The following is a 22,831-nucleotide window of genomic DNA, read 5'->3' as shown; positions in this document are numbered from 1 at the left end:
GCAGAACAAGGTTGGGTTATGATCGGCCTCAAATGGACCAACATGGCTGCGTGAAGTATTGCATGGCCAGAAACAGTAGTCAGGAGTTTGGTACGTATAACCAACGATCGAGTGATCAATTAAAGATGTTAATGGACGCTTTTGCTGGGGTACATGATGTTCAACTTCAATCCCAATGAACATGCAATAGTCATCGAAGGATTTTGATGTGAATTCTCTAGTGTTATCCAGTTGAATCGACTTAATCGAATAATCAGGATGATGAGCCCTTAGCTTAATGATTTGAGCTAGCAGTTTGGAGAATACAACATTTTAGGTGGACAAATGACACATATGTAACCATCGCATATAAGTATTAACCAATACAATAAAGTATCTAAATGGTTTGTAAGGAGGTTGAATTGGTCCAAAAATGTCCCCTTGAATTATGTGAAAAAGGGTTGGAGGATCCGATTGGACCTTGTCATAGAAAGGGCGCGTGATGAGCTTTCCCATTCAGCAAGTTTGGCATGCAAAGTTTTGCTGTATTTTGCCTCATCTTCATAGGAAATGATGCAAATAAACTTAACTCCATTTTCTAACAAGGTTTTGGTGTGATAATTTAGTACCATTGGACAACATTATATGGGCATTTCCATGTATTTTGATTAGGTTGGATGAACATGAGAAGGTTGTAAGAGGTGAATTTTTAGGTACGAAGTTAGTAAGATAGATGCGTTCACACAAAATGATTGCGTAGTTGCACTATCTGTCAGACAACTAACTTCCCCATTAGTAATACCTGTAAATAAATTAATTGGATTGGTCATAAGTATAAAGAAATTCAAAACATTTCATTCATTCAATTAATTATTCGCAGAAGTAATCCATAAAATTTAATACCAAAAATTAAAACAAATACCAACAAATTATACAAACATAAAGGAAAATGATGAGAAAAAAAACAAGGGGTTCGGCCACATAAGGAATTCGGTTCCTGGGGTGAATTCAGCCAACATGTGGGACATGTCTAAAAATATATTCTCCATCGAAGCAGATGGTTCTTAAAAGTCAGAAACCTTCATCTTCATATCTTTCAACTCTTCCACTTGAGGAAAGTTTGATTCAAACTTCTGACAACGAGAATGATACTTAGCTACAACCTTAGTGGGAGCTCAGAATACACGGGACCATTGGTTCTTTGAACCACAACAATAACACATATCTGCATCCATGGTGTTAAGTTTGAGGCCTTGGGGCGAGGCTAAAGCACTTTGCGGCTCTATTTCCTTCTTTGGATGGGCCTTCACTCTATTGACCTTAGGGGTTCGACTTCTAGCCATGCCTACCGCGTCTAGAACGACCGTTTTGGCATCGTTTCTCACTAGTGTGTACTTCAGGCATAGCAATTAAGTTGTTAGGTTTAACTTGATGATTCTTCATCAACAACTGGTTTGCTTTACAGCTATAAGTAAAATATAGATCAAATCCAAAAACTTGGTAAACTTTTATGCCCTATATTGTTGTTGAAGGACAATATTGGTGGCATGGAAGGTCGAATATGTCTTGTTTAGGAAGTCATGTTCGGTCAAGTCCTTATTACAAAACTTGAGAAGTGATATGATTCGACAAATTTGATAATTGTATTCTAGGCTTAATGTCTTGGAAGCATAAGTGTTGCCAATCCTTTCTTATTTAAGTCAATAGTCTATCTCTTTGGTGATCAAAATGATCCGCCAAAGCGATCCATAAAGCTTGTGGATCCTTCTCAACGAGATACTCAGCTTGTAGTGCATCATGCATAGGCCTTCGTATGAAGATCATGGCGGTGGCTTTGTAAGCTTCGCCAACCAGTACATCCATCTCAACTTCTATGGTGGCTCTAAGGCTTTTAGCCATGAGATGAAGCTTCGCATCTTGGACCCACTTTAGGTAGTTTCTTCTAGAGACTTCCAAAGCAGTAAAGTCAAATTTATTCAAATTCGACATGTCTCTGTCACAAAAATAATTACAAGATTGTGGTTAGTGCAATGGAGACAAATTTATCAATCCATACACAAGGAGTAGAACGTTTAGGTTCTATTAGACACGTATTAGTTTAAATTTGCATGAAAAGTTTCGGGTTTTCATGAGTGTAGTGTTTTAGGAAAATTTCCAGTTTTCAAGGCACTTTATGCAAAACTTCAGATTCAAATTTTATGAACTTCAAATTCATAGGTTCCTGCAAGCAAATGCAATATATAGAGAGAAAAAAAATATGGAATAGATAAATGCATGTAGGTCTTCAAGTCATTCGAAAATAATTAATGAATTGATAATTTTCACTATTGAGTTGCGGGCCAATCAGGAAAGACGGCTAAAATATAAACCCAATGAATAATGACTAAAATGATTAGGCACTAAAATTTGGTAGTTCAAAACTGGACCAAAGCCCACATGGGCTAGGAAAAATAAAAAGGAGCCGAGGCCCAAATATGGGCTGGGTTCAGGTGCCAGCCGAGTGATATAGCAACGCAGCAGGCCCTTCATTAATATATCTATTTTTGACAAAATTAAACTTTTAATAATATTTCACCAGAGTCGTTCCTTCTCCCAATCACCTTATTCTTCTTTCTTATGTTCATGTCTTTTTTCCTTTTTTTTTTTTTATAGGACTTCCATTCATGTTCTTCTGCAAGATTATTTTTTTTGTTATCAAATTTTCATGTTTATTTTAAGCAATATATCCTTACCACTGAACACCACCAGCATGCCACTCAAGCCCCTTTTTGAATCCCCAATTAGCGCTCCTCTCAGTTTGTCGCCATCAACCTTCCTTTCATAGTCCGGTCACCATCCCCTTGATCTATCCCTCATCTAGTGATCCCACTTCCTAATTTTGAAGATGGCAGACGTATGGAGGTGACGACCTTTTGTCACGATTCCTTTGATTACAAATCTAAATGTTTTTGTTATATTGGTTTGGTGTTAGTGATTTTGGTGGGCATATGAGCTTTTTATATTTGTAGTTGAAGCCAATCTTCGATGTATAAGGACTGGTTTGAGATTGTGGTACTTCTAAAAAAATTTGGAACACAACTGTGCTTGGTAAAACAAAAACAATGTGTTTTTTTTTTTTTAAAAAAATTGTTGTCAATGATAGCAGAAAAGCGTATAAAAGCAAGTAGGGTCTACCATGCTTCTAAAACAAATGTTTTTTTTTTTCCAATGCATAGTGAACAATGCTTATTTAATGAAGTTTTCAACAAATGTTTTTTTTTTTCCAATGCATAGTGAACAATGCTTATTTAATAAAGTTTTCAACAAATGTTTTTTTTTTTCCAATGCATAGTGAACAATGCTTATTTAATGAAGTTTTCAAATAACAAGTAGACCCTTGCATATTTTACAAAATTACAATATTTGCCATTGCATTATTCTCTTTGGCAATTATTATATCACATCCAATTCCATATACTTTTCAGTCATTTAACATATTCACAGCAGTTTTATATAAAAAAATTTACAAGCACTTAGACATTGTTTTATTTATTTATTTATTTTTTTGTTAAAAGCACTTTACAAAAAAAAAAAAAAAATATTTACCAAACACTCAACAACTTTATTTTACAACTATTCCCACATCAGAGCAAAATCTTTTTTTTTTTTTTTTTTTTTTTGTTGTCTTTTTGCATTACTAAACTAGCCCTAATCTTAAAACCTCATTTATTATTTTCACTTACTATTATAATTTAATGTTTTACACCAAATGAGACATAAATCAATATTCACTTTATTAATTGAAATATAATAAGTTTAATGAGTTTTATTTTTATTTTTTTTGGTACATCGATATTTTTACACTAAGGGAAGGGAGGGTTCGGCTAAGTTGCACAATGGGCAGTTTATTTGGTATTGAATTTGCCATCCACGAGATTCGAACCTAAAACCTTTCACTTTCAAGTGAAGAGGAATATCACCAAACTATAGTACTGAGTGGCATTTAATGAGTTATTTGATACAATTTAATCCTATACACCTAGATCCTGAAACACATTTTCTCTTTCTCTCCTTGTTTCTCTCTCTCTAGAAATCTAGATCTAGAGCCTTTTCTCCGGCGTCCACTTTCAGCACATGCTCTTGTTCGGGGTAGGTGGCAACCCGCTACTTCCTCCTCTTTCCAGTGTCCTTTTTTCCTTCTCCTTCCCTCCTTCCATCCTTTGCCTTTTTCTTCTTTTTCCTCCCCTCTCACTTCTTTACTCTATCCCCTCCCTGCATCCATCTCTTCCTCTCCTCTTTCTAGTCTTATTCTTTCATTTTATTCCTGGTTCTCTCTGAGCTTATCTCAGTTTTTCCTGAGCTAGGTCTCAACTATCCCCTGAGCTTGTCTCAGATTTGGGCTTCATGCCCCTTATTCGACATCTTTTGCCTACTTTTACTACCTTTTATCCTTTAACTTTTTGTCCTCCCTCCTCTTCATATGTGATACTCTATCCCCATCCCACCATGTACTCAGATAGGTGGGCTCCAATTAGGAATAGGATACCAAATCTACTACCCTCCTTCACTTCCCCTCCCCAACCGGCATGTCTATGCTGAATCCCTATCGAGGCTAAGTGTTGGGTATTTTACATACCCTTTTAGCCTTACCCTCTACCCGTATGATACTTTGTTTATATATATTTGTAGGGGTATGTGAAGGGGACTTGGATCTAGTGTCTACTTTTTCGGTTCGGAGTTTGGCTTCCTCTAAGGATATGACGGTGACGGCGATGTGGTCTTTGCTACTAGAGAATAGGGTTTTTTATTATTTGCTTTCTGCTATTCGAGCCTAAACTTGTGTGGGCATCCTGAATTTTAGAGTGACAATAACAATTCTCTTGTGAAAAAAACTTGAATTTAATTTTTGTACCTCCTCATAATTACAAAGAAAATTTTAGGCCTAATGTAGATTAAATCTTTTTATATACAATAATATTTTGGGGTGAGAGATAGGACCGTTGAACTTATTGTTCATGAGAATCGAATATAAAGTCCTCCACCTACAAGTAAGAAAGAATACAATTGCATTATAGTGTTAGTGGAATTTTTTTTTACGTTTTTAATTTTATTATATATAGAGATAAAGATTATAAATCAATTGTTACCAAAATTGAAATTATTGGAATAGCAAAATAGGCTAGACAAAAAATGGGCAACAGAACAAAACATAACTAGCTTACCACCAGTACTTATTTTTAAAAACATACTGAGCATGGACAGAGCCAATGAAGGCTCACTGGGGGCAGATGCCTCCACTCAAGTAATTTGTTTGTTTAGTTGCTGACTATAATTATATAATACACACGGGTTATCTTTAAAGAAAATATATGTATCTAATATCCAACATACATTCATTCTACTTATACTTCATATCAAATATTATATGAGCAATAGTGCTCTTGTTCTGTCATTCAAACCGAAAAACCCTCTCCCGCCTATCATGTACTTATATTTTTCTCATCACTTTGCCACTTTCCACTACTATATTGAAATTTTTGTAACATTGAAATTGTGATACATCATCATTTGAAACCATCCTTAATATCATATTGCGTATAACCATACTATAATAAGGTTTTCTTAGTTGTTTTCGATTGCCTCCACTAGAAGAAATTTCTGGCTCCGTCCCTGATACTGAGAGGGATGGATTAATCTCCGGAAATGAGGGTTTGGAAAACAAATAGGTTTTGTGAAAACAAAGTGGTTTTGGGAAAACGAAAAGTCTAGAGTTACAAGACGGTGCTAAGTTTGGAGGGATCTGGATTGTCTGCCCTCCTAGTTATCATGTCCTTCATCCCCTCCTACTTTTCTAGCCGTTGATTTCATTTAATGCTTCAAATTTTGCTACCTCACCAACAGCTCCAAAACACTTTTAAAGCCTCCCGCCTCTTCCACTTTTCTGCTGCCTTTCCCGTAGTGCCTTTCCGATTGCTACCTTTCCCGTCACCTCCTTCCGATTCGCCTAATTTCTCTAATCTTCCCAGGTCAGTTTATGTTAATTTTCTTTGCTTGTTTTTGCTCCTTTTTGCTATTGGATTTGTATTTTCTTTTTTATAACATGTTGGGGTCCTCATTTTCTGATTTAATGTGTCCCATTATTTGTTCTTCTAGAGTAATTGAGAACAAGAGAGATTCGTGGGATCTGTTTAATGTTGCAATGTTGATTTTTGAAAATCTGGGGAGGGATTCGTGGGAGAGGGATTTGTTCTAGATTGCCCACAACCTCTGTAAAGAAACAACTTTGAAATGTTGATTTTTTCTGTACCATACCTTTTTCTATACTGCAGATCCGATTGAAAATGATTGATTCTGAAGAAGCAAATAATATCAACAATGATGACTCGAACGAATTCGATTGTACACCGAGGTGTGGTATGCAGTTTGATTCGCAAGAAGCACCCTATAATTTATACAATGCCTACGGACGAAAAGTGGGATTTAGTATTAGAAAAGATCATCACTACAAGAATAAGAAAACTAATGAAGTCACTTCCAGAATTTTTGCTTGTAGTAAGGAGGGTTTCGGCTCCAAGATAAGCGGGATTACAAGACAAGAAGCCAAGGGCAGAGACACGGACAGGTTGTCATGCTAAAATGGTTATTAAGTTGAATAGATCTAATGGAAGGTTTTTTGTGCATGAATTTGAGGAAAAACACAATCATGCTCTTCAGAAACCAGAGTGTGCACATATGCTACCATCTCAGCGAAAAATATCAGAATTTCAGGCTGCTGAGTTAGACTTGGCAGAAGAATCTGGTATCCCACTTTGGGAATCTTATGAGTTGATGGCTAAGCATGTTGGAGGAAGGGAATCTCTTGGTTATACAAAGGTTGATCAGAAGAACTATCTTTTGCCTAAAAGGCAAAGAAAAATGGTGTATGGTGAAGCAGGAAGCTTGTTGAGATATTTTCAAGGTAAAACAGTTGAAAATCCTTCATTTTTTTATGCCGTACAATTGGATAATGAAGAGCAAATAACCAAATATATTCTGGGCAGATGCTAAAATGATAAGTGACTATGGTCATTTTGGAGATGTTGTTTCATTTGACACTACCTATAAAACTAATTGAGCAGGTCGTCCGTTTGCTGTGTTTGCTGGCTTGAATCATCATCGAGAAATTGTAGTTTTTGGGGCAGCATTGATGTACGATGAAACTGCTCCCTCGTTTATTTGGTTATTTGAAACTTTTTTGGTAGCTTTGTCCAACGAGGTTCCCAAAACCATTTTTACAGACCAAGATGCTGCTATGATGAATGCCATTCCACATGTGATGCCTGATACATATCATAGGCTTTGCTTGTGGCATATGATGCAAAATGCACTAAAGAATGTTAATTGTGTATTCAAGGGTAACAGTGGGGTTAGAGAAGTCCTAAAAAAGTTACATTGATGAATATGAGGATGAGAATGAGTTTTTAGTGGCTTGGGATGAAATGCTTGTGAAACATAATGTGCAGGGGAAAGCATTAGAGTGGTTGAAAGGAATAAAGAAGTTGAGAAAAAAATGGGCTAAGGCATATGTAAAGATGGCATGGTCTGCAGGAATGACAACTACGGGAATTAGTGAGAGCTTCAATGGTAGGTTAAAAGAGTATTTACAGCCTGACTATAATGTGGTACAATTTGTCATGCATTTTGAGAGAGTACTTGATGATCAGAGCTATAAGGAGTACCAAGCTGAATATAACTTGTGTCATAAGAATGCACAAGTGAAAGTTCCAGCTATGATGGTCAAACAAGCAGGTGATACTTACACGAAAGCAATATTTGAGGATTTTCAAGAACAATATGGGGAATCTCTTGATTTAAGAATAAAAAGTACCGTTGATGATGGTGAAGATGTTGTGTACACAGTTTTTCCACCTTACGGTGCTTTTATGGAACGACATGTGAGGAGGGAGAGAGATTCAAACATAATCTGTTGCAGTTGCAGATTGTTTGAGATAAAAGGTATTTTGTGTGGTCATGCCATAAAAATCCTTATAGAGGTAATGGACACCTTGGAGATTCCTAGTCAATATATTTTGAAAAGGTGGACTAAAAAAGTAAGGGCTGAGAGCATACAAGACATGCATGGGAAGGAAATCCAAGTTGATCCTAGATTGCAACAGAGCTCTCGATTTAGGTCCTTGTGCCACGCATTTACTCAGATCTCGTCCAGGGCTGCAAAAAGTGATGAAACATATGAAATAGCTCGTAGCTATGCACGTAAGTTGGGTAAATTGACTGAAGACAAGCTCAGTTTACAAATTAATGGTAAAACAGAAGATGAAGGTGAGGATTCTGCCCCCATTATGGCTCTAAACCATTCTAATGATGTTCCCAACTTGAATAATGCCACTGTTGTGCAAGCAAAAGGATTAAAGAAGAGAGAGACTTGTCAAGGAAAAAGACGACTTAAGAGTTGTTTGGAAAAAGCTATAGCCAAAAGGAAGCGATCATCTAACTCCCATTTATCAAAGGTACAGTTTTAATTTTCTAAAAATTATAATAGCAGTAAACTAAGTCATATGATTTACTTATCTATATTGTGACATCTTAAAGGAAACTTGTGTTCCAAAGGAGACTGTTGCGGCGGGATGTTATATTGCTTCTCCTCCACCTTTTTTTTGTGCTCCCGTGATGGCCGAACCAAGGGGACCTTTTCCAGTGGTGAATACTTTGAATTCGGTGAGTGGTAATTAACCTCCTTATATTCTTTTTTGTATTATTTTTATTAGTTATTTATGCAATTTTCATAGTCAAAGGGACATGACATGCTTAAATCCATGTCGTGGATGACATATGAAGAACCTCAGTATAGTACATTTCAAGAGCTACTCCAAACAAATCCCACTGGTTATTCCGTTGCACACCAAGATTTGAATGTAAGTGGTGACCACTAGAGATGAAGAGAGGAAGCCAACTTACTGTTATTGCAGAAGCAAATACTGGCATGAAAACTCATTTTTTGAATCTATAGGTTTTTGTGTGTAATTTTGAATCTCTAGTTTTTGCAAAGCAAATTTTTTGTGTGTAATTTTGAATGCTCCAGATTCTGTGCTTACAATGGAAGCATGTACTGGCATGAAAACTCATTTTTTGTGTGTAATTTTGAATATGCAGAAAAGTTGTGCTTGTAATGGAAGCATGTACTGGCATGAAAACTCATTTTCCAACCAAGGCACTCTTACTTTTGTCTTAGCATCAAAACATGATATAAAACAGAGCAATGTAAAATACTTATCAGAAACAAAGGCACCTTAAAAGCAGATAGGAGGAGGGGGCGGGAAAGGCAGCAGATAAAGGGAGAAAAATTAGGCTTTAAAGATGTTTTGGAAGAGTCCTCATAATCTCTGTGTTTTCTGTTGGAAGAGTCCTTGTAATCTCTGTATTTTCACCAGGTAGATCGTCCACACACGCGCACCCACTTTTCCAGGAATTCTTCAAAGCCATTAGATTATTCACCGCACCCGATCCACCCAATTAGGCGAATCGGCCAAGCAAAGAAAATTAACATAAACTGAATTAGGCGAATCGGAAGGAGGTGACGGGAAAGGCAGCAGAAAAGTGGAAGAGGCGGGAGAGTGAAGATTAGGAAAAGTGGAAGAGGCGGGAGGCTTTAAAGGTGTTTTGGAGCTGTTGGTGAGGTGGCAAAATCTAGAGCATTAAATGAAATCAATGGCTAGAAAAGTAGGAGGGGATGGAAGGGCATGGTAACTAGGAGGGCAGACAATCCAGGTGCGGTTTGGAGAGAGGCTTGACCAATGGATTCCGATTCTTGAGTCAGTATATTTGGAAAGAGTGTTTAGAATTGGTATGTGTAACAAAAACATACTACTAAATGATGAAGATGAGGTATTTGTAGAAAGTGACGGGTCATGAATGTAGAGTGTGTCCTACACATAGCGACTTTCAATCGATCAAAGTGAGCCATCCGAATGAAAAAAAACATCAAACAAAATGAGTGGATGTGCACAAGCATAGTATTTAACAACAAAACGAGTGGACCATTTCTATGAACCATCGTCGTCCTTTTGTAATTATTTAACAACAAAACGAGTGGACCATTTAGTCTTAATGAAAGTGAAAAGTGGTCGGGACTGGTCCCCAAATTTAGTTCGTGCTGAGACATCCGCCTACAACTTGGACCTTCGACGGATCCTAATTCCAAACAAATCAAGTTTTAACATATAAATATGTTAAAGTAATGTTGGGAAGATTAAATTTTTTTTCACATGCTAATTTTAGCTAAAAAGTGCCGCAATTAAGTTATTGTCTTAAAATTGTAACAGTTCAGTTAAAATTATAACAATTGAAAGCTTATAAACTGAAGTGAAACTAAGGTTCGAATATATCGACACTGCCTATGACAAGAAGCAAACATTGAGCACACCCCTATTAATCAAATTGATTTTTTTAAACTTGCATTTTAATGTGAATTCTTGTATTCTTGAGTAAATACTTGGGATGGTATCCCATTTTGGATGATTATATTCTACTATTTTTAAGGTTCTAAAAGACGTTAGGTGTTAGGCACTAGTTCAGGAGCGGGTTGGGGCTTAGTGCCCAGGCAGCTAGGCGAGTGACACACCCCGACCCGGTATGTCCACTAGGACTTCGAGTCGAGCTGTGTTAGCCGACACCTGGAAGGTGACGAAGCCATAAAGTGTAGTGATGTGGATTTGTGAATAAACTTAAACCTAAAAGTGCGTAAATATAAGAGTGCGCTGTGAGCGGAAATGAATTCATTTCACATGTGATTATAGAGCATAAGTAAAGTCAGTAAGGTAAGATAAGGATTATACCATCATAGGTAGCCACCTATACTGGGGTATGCCAAGAATCCTCGTCAATACGGAAGCTCAGCTACTAAGACCTAGAGGGGGGAAAACAAAAGGGTGAGTGGACAAAAACAAAGCTTTAGAAAACACATTTATCTTTTCTAAAAATATTAACCCTTCTCTGTAAAACCCGTATAGTTTCCAAAAATAATACTACGTAAGTATGAAAATGAGTGCACAAGGGTAGTGAAAACAGAAGTATGCCATGTCACAATATCTCAGCAATAATAAATATAAGTCAGGTGTGCTAAACTAACATATCATTTGGAGTCACCTTATGTGACCTGTACGATTGGACCTATTGCTCATCAATCTATGCTTGCACACGAGTCAGAGTCACCTAATGTGACCTGTACGATAGGGCTGGGTGTAAATATGTACACTCTAGTGCTACGATCACGTGATGGCTAGCGATAAATCGCGGGTCACCTATAAGTCGGAACTGGCTAATGCAGTCTGTACGACAGGGCTGGCACCAAACTTGGATCCAAGGAGAGCGTGCGGTGCGGGAGGCGAACATCACGTGAAGGACTGTGCCCTAGCCCGGGCCAGGAGCACTAACACTGGGGTGCAACAATGATGAGCTCTAATGAATATATGCATGCCCAATCAATACAACCATTTCAATCATATAATAACTCACCTGAACTTGCATGCACCTCCATTGGATCATTTAGCACAAACACATTTCATAACAATGCTACATTTAAAAATATAACATTTTCTAGACATGGCATGAAATGCAATATTCAATTTAAAACATTTCTGGAAACCGTAAAGTGTAAGTATGTGTGTGTGCGCGCGTGTACGTGTGTGTGTGTGTGTGTATAAATGCCCACTCACAAATCATGTCACCGAGTCGAACCCGCCTCGTAGCATCGAGAGTCCTTACAATGCATTTCGCCTAGAAACGAAACCATTTAGGTAAATACGTAATGTACTAATATATAAATGTGCGTACAAAGTACGGCTAATAAAGAAACTATTTTAAAACAATCGAATTACGGGAAACGGAAGGCGAATTCGGGTTTGACATTGAGAAACCTAAGGAAGGACCTCGGGTTCCTCCTAGCACAGCCGCACATGCCGCCACAAGGTGGCTGCACTGGCAGCCACGTGTTGCACGGGCCGGCATCCCATGCGCCTCACGCGCCACAAGTACATAAGTACTCGCCTTCCTCGCAAAGATCATAATTTTGCTAGTTTTCTTCCTAACTTCCAAGGCTGATTTCTAACTCAATACTTAGCCAAATTCAATAATTCAAAAACTAACTAGAAGCTAGGAATGTGGGGAAAAGGTTAATACTAGTTCGGGGTCCAATCGTGGCTGGAGTTGAACAGGGGAACGGCCTAAAAGTGGATTGATGGTCACGGCCAAACTTTCTAGAATTTTGGAAATTTCTTCCCAACTTTCATAGCTACTTTCTAATTCAATTCTTAACCAAACTTGATGATTCAAAAGCCATAATAAAGTTAGAAATGTAGAGAAGAGAATCATACCCTTAGGAGGCCCAACGGAGATCGAAGTTGGCTTGAATTTTGGTCTGAAAATGGCCAAATGGCCACAGGTCTTGTTCCAAAAATCAAGGAAATTTTTCCCAGGTTGCTTCCTACATTAAATTGTCATCAAATCACCATTTAAAAGTTACCAACACTAAAAGGGCTTTGAAACGTGAAGAATTTGAGGGTCTTAAGACTCACCATGGTTGCATAGTGCTGTGCACAGAGAATAGAGAGAGAAAGAGAAAGAAAGAAAGTCCCTTAGCATTTCTCTTGAAAATAAACATTCATTCATCAATTCATCATCATCACCATCGTCAGTACCAGCCTTCGAACCCAATACCCTGAGGATTCATGCTAGCACAATTAACCACTAAGTTAAGAAGAAAGCCAGTGATGGTGGTGCAGTTTCATTGTGCACGATGGGTGCAAAGAAAGTTAGAGATGAGAAAGTTATGGTGGTGCTATGGCGAAGCTCGCTAGAGAAGGCAGTGGGTGGTGGCATTTTGGGTTGAACTGGCAAAGAGGGAGAGTTGACAGAGATGAGAGAGGAAAGACGAGAGAGAGTTCTCGAGGGAGAGATCACGGAAGGGGAAAGAAAAGGGCACCAGAAATGGGGTGCCACATGTGAGTCATGTGGTGTCCAAAGTGGAGAAATATCTCTATTTGTGAACTTACCAAAATTACCCGAATTCCATAATATCCCCGTTTTTGCTCCAAATTCAAATCCTCTTGTGCCCATGCATTCGTATCGTCGAGTACTACCCAATTATGCTAAAAGAATGAGTCCTACGTCTCTCGACGATTAACGAAAGTCAAAATCCTTGCCTTTAGGGCATTTTCGTAAAATCACTCTTTTAAAATTTATGAAAAAGAAAAATTAGTGATGGGTCATCACAGCGGGGGCCTAGGTTGACTAGATGGATTAAAGTAAATTTATTATATATTGTATAAATAAGCACCTATTATACTTAAAAACGCACATAATTATATTGGGATACATAAATTGAAAATAAAATGACAAATAAATTGTAAAGTATTAGAACATATTGAAAATATGAGGAACAAGCATATAATAAGTGTTCATCCAAGTATTTAACAAGTCTCTTACATTTTATTTCTGTCTAAGTGAGAATCGCGACCTAGATAGGTGTTTAGGTGGATTTAGGCGGGTTAGGCGGACGCCTAAGCGGGTCTAGGTGCACTTTCTTAATTTTCAAACAGTTAGGTACTAATTGGGGTGATGACCAACCGCCTAGCGCCTAAGCGACGTTAGGCAAAGATTTTTAGAACAATGACTATTTCTTTAATATAGGCAAGACCTACTTATATTAATGGTCGGCCCTACCCTTGTTTGATAGGTGGTGCAATGTGGTTCCCTGCTATTTTTTTATATCATAGGAAAATGATTTTCAAATACTTATCTTATAATAAATGTGCATGAATTAAAAATGAAAGAGGAAGCAAACAACGAAAAAAGTATAAAGGTAATGCTAGGGAAACTAAATTTGTAAACTAAATTTTGAAAACTAAAGGATGTGAAAGTTGATTTATTATTTAAACGTTGATAAACGTGCTCATTCTTATTGGTGACACATCATTTAGTTTTGCAAATTTAGTCTACAAATTTAGTTTCCCTAGAATTACTCAACGTTATAATAAGCATGTGCTTGAAGTAAAATTGGGTATTAATGGAAATCACTTCCACATGTATGCAAGCATGCATGCCCATTTTTACCAAAAAAAAAATGGAGACTAGTTGTGGGGTTCATTCTATGTTGAATTGGGTTCATTCTACATCGAAATACAACGATCTAAATCATCTATTTTTCAAGTTGCATTTCATAGATCATCCTCGCAGAATATTAGCCAAGTCAGAAATGTTTGATGCATTTAATTGAGTTCAAAGAAATTGACGAACACTATATACTATGAAGCATTAAAATTTAATCATGACAATCAAATGGGTAAAGAGTTTCAAATTGAAATAATTTTTTGGAAAATAATTTGTAAATGTCGACTTAAAAAATAAATCAAATCGTTTACGTTGGTTGTGGAATTAGCTCACAAATAGTTCTCATTTAAATAATAATAAGTCGCTTTAGAGAGAGGCGTTGGGCATACATGCATTGAATGTATATGATCCAATGATTTAGGAGTCTTAGGGCTAGTTTGGTATTAATGTGCCTTTTTTATAAATAAAAAAAATGCTTCTGATGTGTTGTGAAAATAAACAACTATAGAATAAAGTTATCGAGTGTTTGGTAAACTTTATTTTGTAAAAGTGCTTTAAACGAAAAAAAAAAAAAAGTTTCTTGTTGTAGGCCTATTTGATTGAACAATAGGGTTTAGAGAGAGAGGGGTTTGTCAATATTGAGAGAGAAGAGAGATTGATTTAATTGTGAGGTGTCTTTGATTCACCCCATTGTGCATTTATTTATAGTAGTAGGATGGGTAAAAACCTTTCCCTTCAGGATTACAACATTGAATAGGTAATCTACTTCTAATAGGAATATGAGATACATTCCCAGATTCCCTAGGATTTACACAATCACATTCCTATTCTAAATATGACTACAACACTCCCCCTTAAGTGTGTAAATACTCAACAAACCATCACATCAGTTCTTCAACAGATAAGGTAGAATAGTTGATAAAGTCATCGACACAACGGGTGATTGTGAGTCTCAAATTTAAGTGAAGTATGCATTTGTAGTAAAACTCACAAAACCTCGCTATGGTAAAACCCAAGGCATGGGGAAAACCCATAGACTAAGGAGAAAAGTGAGAAGTATGCATAATGTCTAAAAACGAACGTCAAATTGGACGAAGGTAGTAAACTCAACAAAGTATGATCATCCCAGGATGGGTGCCTCATTAAAACCTCGTTAGGTTGCAAAAACCCAGTGGGAAAAATGCTGGTAATCATAGGAAAAAGAGTACATTAAGATCATGTGAGTATGCTTCTAGATACTCCCTCTGAGTTAGACATAACATATAAATAAGAAAACTTCAAGCGATTCAACTCAAATAATTTACGTATACCGATTCCTTAGACGAGCTTCTGAAATGTAGACTTAAGCAATGACTTGGTGAAGAAATCGGCCAGGTTGTCCTGGGAACGGATTTGCTTGACTTCAATGTTCTGATGCTGCTGCTGTGGTGTGAGTACAAGAACTTCGACGCTATGTGCTTGGTGTTGTCTCCCTTGATGTATCCCTTCTTCAACTGCTCGATACATGCTACATTGTCTTCAAAGATCCTCATAGGAAAGTCAAAGACTGATGTAAAACCACTAGTGATTCAAATATGTTCCATAACTTCTCTCAGCCAAAAGCACTCACGTGATGCTTCATGTAGGGGCGAATATCTCAACATGGTTAGACGAAGTCGCAATTAGCGTTTGCTTGGCAGACCTCCAAGATATAGCGGTGTCTCCAACGGTAAAGACATAGCCCGTTTGAGAACGCGCTCTATGTGAGTCAAACAAATATCCAGCATATGCGTAACCAATAAGGCGAGAATCAATCTGAGGGCAATAGGGGGCAACAACACTTGGAGATTCGCGAGTATAGAACAAGCCCAAATCCGTAGTACCTTTGAGGTAGCGGAAGATGTCTTTAATACCATTCTAGTGCTTGCTGTGGTCATATTGCTGTATCTTGCCAAAAGATTCACAACGAAAGAGATGTCGGGTCTAGTGCACTGAGCTAAGTACAACAAAGTTAGGAAAGGAACTTTGTGTTCCAAAATCTCTTCCTCAATAAGGAACTTTGAGTTCCAAAATCTCTTCCTCATCCTCCTTTGGACAGAAGAGATCTCATTTAGCATCTAGAGTCCGAATAACCATGGGTGTAGTCGGAGGCTTCACTTTATCCTCATTAAAACAACGCAACACCTTTTGGGTGTAGTTCGATTGATGTACTAGGATTCCATCCGAACAATGCTCGATCTCCAGCCAAGACAATATCGAGTTTTCCCAATATCCTTCATCTCAAATTCCGATTTCAAGTGTGCAACAATTTCCTCAAGCTCTGCAGGAGTCCCAATGAGATTCATGTCATTGACATAAACTGCAACAATTGCAAATCTGGAATGTGACTTTTTTATGAACACACATGGGCATGGTTCATTGTTCACGTAACCCTAACTTGTCAAATATTCACTCATACGGTTATACCACATTCGCCCAGATTTTTTTAATTCGTAGAGTGACGTCCTCAACCTAATTGAGAGAGTGTTCCGTGGTTTAGAACTATTTGAACCAGTCAATAGAAGTCCTTTTTGGAACTTTCATGTATATTTCCGTATCTAGATCCCCATAGAGATACGCAGTTACCACGCCCATAAGCTACATATTCAGTTTTTCAGAAAACTACCAAACTGATTAGGTAGTGGAACGTTATAACGTCCATTACGGGGGAATACGTCTTCTCGTAATCAATCCCAAGGCACTGAGAAAAGCCTTGCGCTATGAGGCGTTCTTTGTATCGTACTATTTCATTCTTCTCATTACACTTCCTCACAAAAACCCACCTATAGCCAACAGGCTTTACACATGGTGGTGTAGGAACAATAGGTCTAAACACTTTACGTCTCACCAGCAAATCGAGTTTGACCTGGATTGCTTGTTTCCAGTTTGACCAATCGGTTCTACATCGGCATTCATTGACGGAACGTGGTTCAATGTCATCGCTAAGCATAATGTTAGTAGCTACTAAGTACGAGAATGCATCATCGACGATCATCTCATTCCTATTCCAAACCTCATCCAAAACTGTGTAGTGGACCAAAATCTCACGATTCTCGAGAGGCCGACATATTTCATCTGAAGCATTACCGTAATCTAGAATAACCTCATGCGTTGGAACGGATGAGTGAGCGATAGTCGGATTCAAACTAGGGTTACTAGTTGGTGCCATTTTCCTCTTCCAGGGTTATGAATCCTTTGAACCAAGGGGTCTGCCACGCTTCAAGGCCGGAGCAGATGATTGGCTAACTGCCAATGTACCTTGCCGCATGGAAGGTGTGGCCTCCCCACCTTCAGGGACGGTCTAGCCTTCCTAGGGGTGTTGTTGACGTACACAAGGTATATCTATCCTTGTAGGTGTGTTTGCAGTGGGTATATGTGATCTTGTCACCTTAGCTAGATCATTAAAAGCATCCGGTATGCTTTGAGTAATGCTCTGAAGATCTATAATTCGACGCACCTCAGTATCTAACTAGGCAGTGCGGGGATTTAAATGAGACATAGTGGGAGCATACCACGACAATCTGCGACGTTCTACAAGAACGTTAGCATGCTTATCTCCCCCTAACGACGGGAAGACTGTCTCATCAAAGTGACAATCCGCAAAATGTGCGGTAAAAAAAATCTCATGTCAAGGGTTCTAAGTAGCGAACAATTGATGGCGAATCATAACCGACATAGATTCCTATTTTTCTCTGATGACCCATTTTGGTACGTAGCGGCGACCCTATTGACACATAAATGGCGCACCCAAACACCTGTAAATGCGAGACGTCAGGCTCGTATCTAGTGACCAACTGTAACAGTGAATGTGGTTGAGCAGCAGTGGGCCTCAGGCTGACCAACATAGCGGCGTGCAATATTGCATAGCCCTAGGCAGATACCGGCAGTTTGGTTCGCATAACCAAAGTCCGAGCTATCATTTGAAGGTGCTTTATGAAAACTTTTGTCAGGCCATTTTAGGTGTGAACATGGAGCACAGGATGTTCCACATTAATCCCTACTGACATGCAATAATCGTCAAAAGTCTGTGACGTAAACTCTCCAGCGTTATCCAATCGAATTGACTTAATAAATCCACTAAACTTTATTCTTACATATGTATACTTCAAAGTAAACTCTTGCTGGGCTTGTGCTTGATAATAAATGATGACTGTGATGTTTTCAATTTTGTGTCCTTTTTTCCGACAAGGCTTTTTACTCTGTGGACTCCAATTGGTGAGTATCACTTCTATGTTGATATAATTTATTTTGATACCCGATGGAATGAGAATTTTGCTGCTTAAGACAAAGAATGGTAAATTAATTTCTCTATAAACATAAATGCATGTAAATAGAAAAAAATCTACGAATTTTTTTTTCTGTGTACTTTTATCGGCTAAATATTTTGTGCATAAATTTTTTCTAACTTTTTTAATGTAAATAGTATTAATCTTCTATCACGCAATCTTTCAAACATATCTTTCATATAATTTTTAATATAAAGTAATTTGCGGGCATCATTTTCTAGCTTTATCAATTTTAAGGATTGAATATAATGAAACTTTTAGTTCAAGGTCAAAGTTACAATTCAGTCATAGTTTAGGGACCATTCCTCAATTTTTTCCAAAAATTAAAAGGTAGCGCTTCAGAAAATCTCAAAAAAGTCACCATTGCTTCTCAGCAATTAGGTTCGTCTCTATTATCTTCTTCCATTCACTTCTCTCTTTCAGTCTAACTCCCACTTCCAGCTAAATGACTAATCAAAGGAATCAAAGCTTGTCGTTGCATAAATACTAAGGGTACGAAGAATTCGTTGTGCAACATTTTGGTGCCAATTCTCCAGTTACTCGTGTTTTTTCTCAGCTTTTGCATGACAAACATTCAAATCTGCATGAACTTTAATAATGCGAACGGTATATTTTCAAGTTGCACTTCATACATTATTCTTGGAGAATATTAGCCAAATAAAAAATGTTTGATGCATCTAATTGAACTTAAGAAGATTGACGAACACTATGTACTACTAAATATTGAAATTTCGTCATGACAATCAAATGGATAAATGTTTTGGATTGAAATGATTTTTAGAAAAAATGGCAGTTTAAAAATTAAAATATTTAGATCGTTAAAGTTCGATAGCGAATAAACTCCACAACTAGTCTATTTTTTACGATAAAGTGGGGGTCGCTTTACAGAGAGAATTTGTGCATGTATGTCCAATAATTTAGGATGTTATAATTGATGGCTTGCTTGACTTTCTCCAAACGAGGGCCCCGGCCTTGTCCTCTTCTCATGATTTTTTCATATATGACAATTCATGCAAGCCGTCGTTTTAAGTTAAATGGTAAACATAAAACGCCGTCGTTTCAAGGGTTTCGGTTCAGTTTCTGAACTCTTAAGACCGAAACCGAACCAATAGAATTTGGTTAGGATTTCTCAATTTGGTTCCTTTTTTTTTATCCAATTTTTTAGTTTCGATTCGGTATTCGGATAGATTTGTTTTCCATTTTTTGATTTATTTAACCCACCCCTATATATATACCTGATTGTGTTCAATTAATGTTTTTGCTCATTCATGCATCCACATCACAAAACAGACGAGAGATTTTTTAGTGTAATCGAAATATGGGATGATACATTATGTATAATTATACAAATTATAAAATATATGTGCTATAAATTTAATAAATTAAAAAAATAAAATTTTCCACTACTTATATAAAAATATATAATGTACCATCCATATTCTGATCATAATAGCAAATTTCTCAAAACAGACATTGTATATTGACAACGTTTTGCTCCTTCACGCATCCACATAACAAGACACAAAATTTATATTTTTTGCTCATTCATGCATTCACACACAAACATATCACGAATAAAAAGATGTATAGTTAAAACGTGACCAGTAAACTGTTACTATTTAAAATATGTGTCTCCAAAACATTCTCATTAATTCGATGGAACAAGATACCAACCACAAATATAAAACTCGAGCATTGACTAGTATTTTGGATGTGCACATGCAGATGCACTACTGTTCGGAGGAAAAATATCTGCCCTCCTGTTATTGTGCCCTCCTTATGCCTTTCTATTTGTGTTGTCACAGTTAAACCACGTCAACGTTTTATATTTCTATTGGCTTTTTTTCTTATTATCTTTATAAAAAAAAAATCAATATAAAATGTTGACGTAACCTAACCGTGACTGTACAAAATAGAAAGACATGGGAGGGCACAATATTAGAAGGGCAGACAATCTACCTCCGTACTATTTAACAAACAAAATGAGTGGACGAACTATAGTCGTCCTTTTGCATTTGTTATAGTTTTAGTATTGCTTCCCAATTTATTTATTTATTTATTTTTTGGTCAAAAGGTAAAATTCATTACCAACATAAGAAGTACAACAAAGGCCCAAAACGATATAAACACGGCAAAATTGGTGGTCACTGCTTACTGTTTATCAATATTCAAGCATTGTAATTTACAAGCCTCACACTTTTATATAGTACTAAAAAAAAAAAAAAAAAAAAAAAAGAAAGAGGCACTGAACGTTTTGCTCCTTCACGCATCCACATAACAAGACACAAAATTTATATTTTTTGCTCATTCATGCATTCACACACAAACATATCACGAATAAAAAGATGTACAGTTAAAATGTGACCAGTAAATTGTTACTATTTAAGATATGTGTCTCCAAAACATTCTCATTAATTCGATGGAACAAGATACCAACCACAAATATAAAACTCGAGCATTGACTAGTATTTTGGATGTGCACATGCAGATGCACAACTGTTCGGAGGAAAAATATCTGCCCTCCTGTTATTGTGCCCTCCTTTTACCTTTCTATTTGTGTTGTCACAGTTAAACCACATCAACGTTTTATATTTCTATTGGCTTTTTTTCTTATTATCTTTATAAAAAAAAAATCAATATAAAATATTAACGTGACCTAACCGTGACTGCACAAAATAAAAAGACATGGGAGGGCACAATATTAGAAGGGCAGACAATCTACCTCCGTACTATTTAACAAACAAAATGAGTGGACGAACTATCGTCGTCCTTTTGCATTTGTTATAGTTTTAGTATTGCTCCCCAATTTATTTATTTATTTATTTATTTTTGGTCAAAGGGTAAAATTCATTACCAACATAAGAAGTACAACAAAGGCCCAAAACGATATAAACACAGCAAAATTGGTGGTCACTGCTTACTGTTTATCAATATTCAAGCATTATAATTTACAAGCCTCACACTTTTATATAGTACTTAAAAAAAAAAAAAAAAAAAAAAAAAAGAAGAGGCACTGAAATACCAACTTTGTGAAATTCTTGTCAAATGATTTGCGCAAATTGTTATACAAATAATGCAATTAAGCAAAGTGAAACAATCCACTCCCCAACCCTTTTAATGTAAATAATATCCTTTGTGAAAAAAAAAAGTTCAACAATTAAAAAAAAATCTTATATTAGCATTTTTGATCCTCTTCGTCGTTGTTTCCCATTGTATTTGTATGTAAGCAGTTCAAGTAGATCGACTTTAAGTGTTCATGCAACCTGTTGCTATTGTTTTCTCAAACTGACACATATACTCCTTCTAATGTAATAAAATGTATTTCAATTTTCGAAACTAATTCAAAATTATTTTGTGCAGGTTTCGATTCATATCGCTGGGATTGACACAAATGCTCCTTTTGTTCACACTTGTCGTTGCTATTTTTTGGGTAAAACTTGACCGCAAGTGCTCCTCCCTATGCAATTTAATGAATTTCAATTTTTGGGATTAATCTGGAATCATTTTGGTGTAAGTTTCGATCCACTTTGTCGGTGTTTCATAAATATATCAAGTCGACTTTAAGCTTTCGTGCTTCTCATTGCTATTTTCCCATAAACACTGCCCGCAATGCTCCTTCCTATATAACAAATTGTATTATAACCTGATTAGTGTGTTGTTTCCTATAAATACCATATCATTTTGTTGATTAGCGTGTTGTTTCCTATATAATAAATTGTATTATAACCTGATTAGTGTGTTGTTTCCTATAAACACTGGCCGGATCCTTTTCCTTAGGATTCTGTGATCGTGGTCGTTCATCATATATCGTGCAGTCAATTTTCGTTAGGTACTATTTATATTTATTTTTTAATTTTAAATTCAAATGATTTTAGAATTGGGTTAGCAACCGATTACTAATTATATTAATATTGTTGTACTTTAATTAAAAATGGGCAAAATCTAATAGGCATTAGATTTTATTACAAAAAAAAATATTGATATTATGAATGAAACAATGTAATTACATTAAGTTGTATATTTTTGGTCAGACTTCCAGTTTGAAATTTTCGACAGGCCCCTCATGTAAGACCAAATTTTTATTAGTGAGTCACATGAAATTGACGTAGTTTAATCATGACAGCACAAAATAAGAAGAAATGAGAATGCATAAAAATTGGAAGGCCAAAGAAGCCTGGTCCATAAAAAAATTATGTGAATCGACCACTGAACGATTTGAGGACAGGAGAAACTCCTCTTTAATCTTGAGGACAAAATCATTTCTCAATTAATTAACATCATATGAAATATATCTTTCAATCATGCAATTAAACTATTTTAGTAGTGTCTTAATTGTCTCGTCCTTCAAATCAGATTGACTCACATACATGGCTATTCTCCTACAGTGTATTTGTTTATAATGATGTTACTATTTCCACGTGTCGAGCTCTTTCCTAAAGCCGTCTAACATCTTCATAAACAAGTAC

The 22,831-nt window shown here is 36.6% G+C and overlaps 2 protein-coding genes across 3 annotated transcripts; both read left to right on the top strand.

The window, feature by feature from the left end:
• Window positions 1–5,881: 5,881 nt before the first annotated feature.
• Window positions 5,882–9,768, top strand: LOC125470177 (protein FAR1-RELATED SEQUENCE 1-like). 2 transcript variants are annotated; one of them, XM_048568807.1, is made up of 3 exons: window positions 5,882–5,984; window positions 6,288–8,465; window positions 8,548–9,768. In XM_048568807.1, exons 2-3 carry the CDS (start codon window positions 7,437–7,439, stop codon window positions 8,686–8,688), a joined length of 1,170 nt encoding a protein of 389 aa, XP_048424764.1. In that variant the 5' UTR covers window positions 5,882–5,984; window positions 6,288–7,436; the 3' UTR covers window positions 8,689–9,768. The 2 variants fall into 2 exon arrangements, with proteins under 2 accessions (XP_048424764.1, XP_048424765.1); XM_048568808.1 differs by having other exon boundaries at window positions 5,886–8,465.
• On the top strand, window positions 6,595–7,393 carry LOC125470154 (protein FAR-RED IMPAIRED RESPONSE 1-like). The gene is made up of 2 exons (XM_048568696.1): window positions 6,595–6,916; window positions 7,077–7,393. Exons 1-2 carry the CDS (start codon window positions 6,595–6,597, stop codon window positions 7,391–7,393), a joined length of 639 nt encoding a protein of 212 aa, XP_048424653.1.
• Window positions 9,769–22,831: the final 13,063 nt, after the last annotated feature.

This window comes from the organism of the source record quoted next, unplaced genomic scaffold (assembly GCF_019419815.1).
Source record: "Pyrus x bretschneideri cultivar Hongxiangsu unplaced genomic scaffold, Pyrus_bretschneideri_v1 Contig49, whole genome shotgun sequence".
Taxonomy (NCBI): domain Eukaryota; kingdom Viridiplantae; phylum Streptophyta; class Magnoliopsida; order Rosales; family Rosaceae; genus Pyrus; species Pyrus x bretschneideri.
The sequence above is the reverse complement of the archived record's forward strand: the minus strand, read 5'-3'. Positions and strand labels throughout refer to the sequence as shown.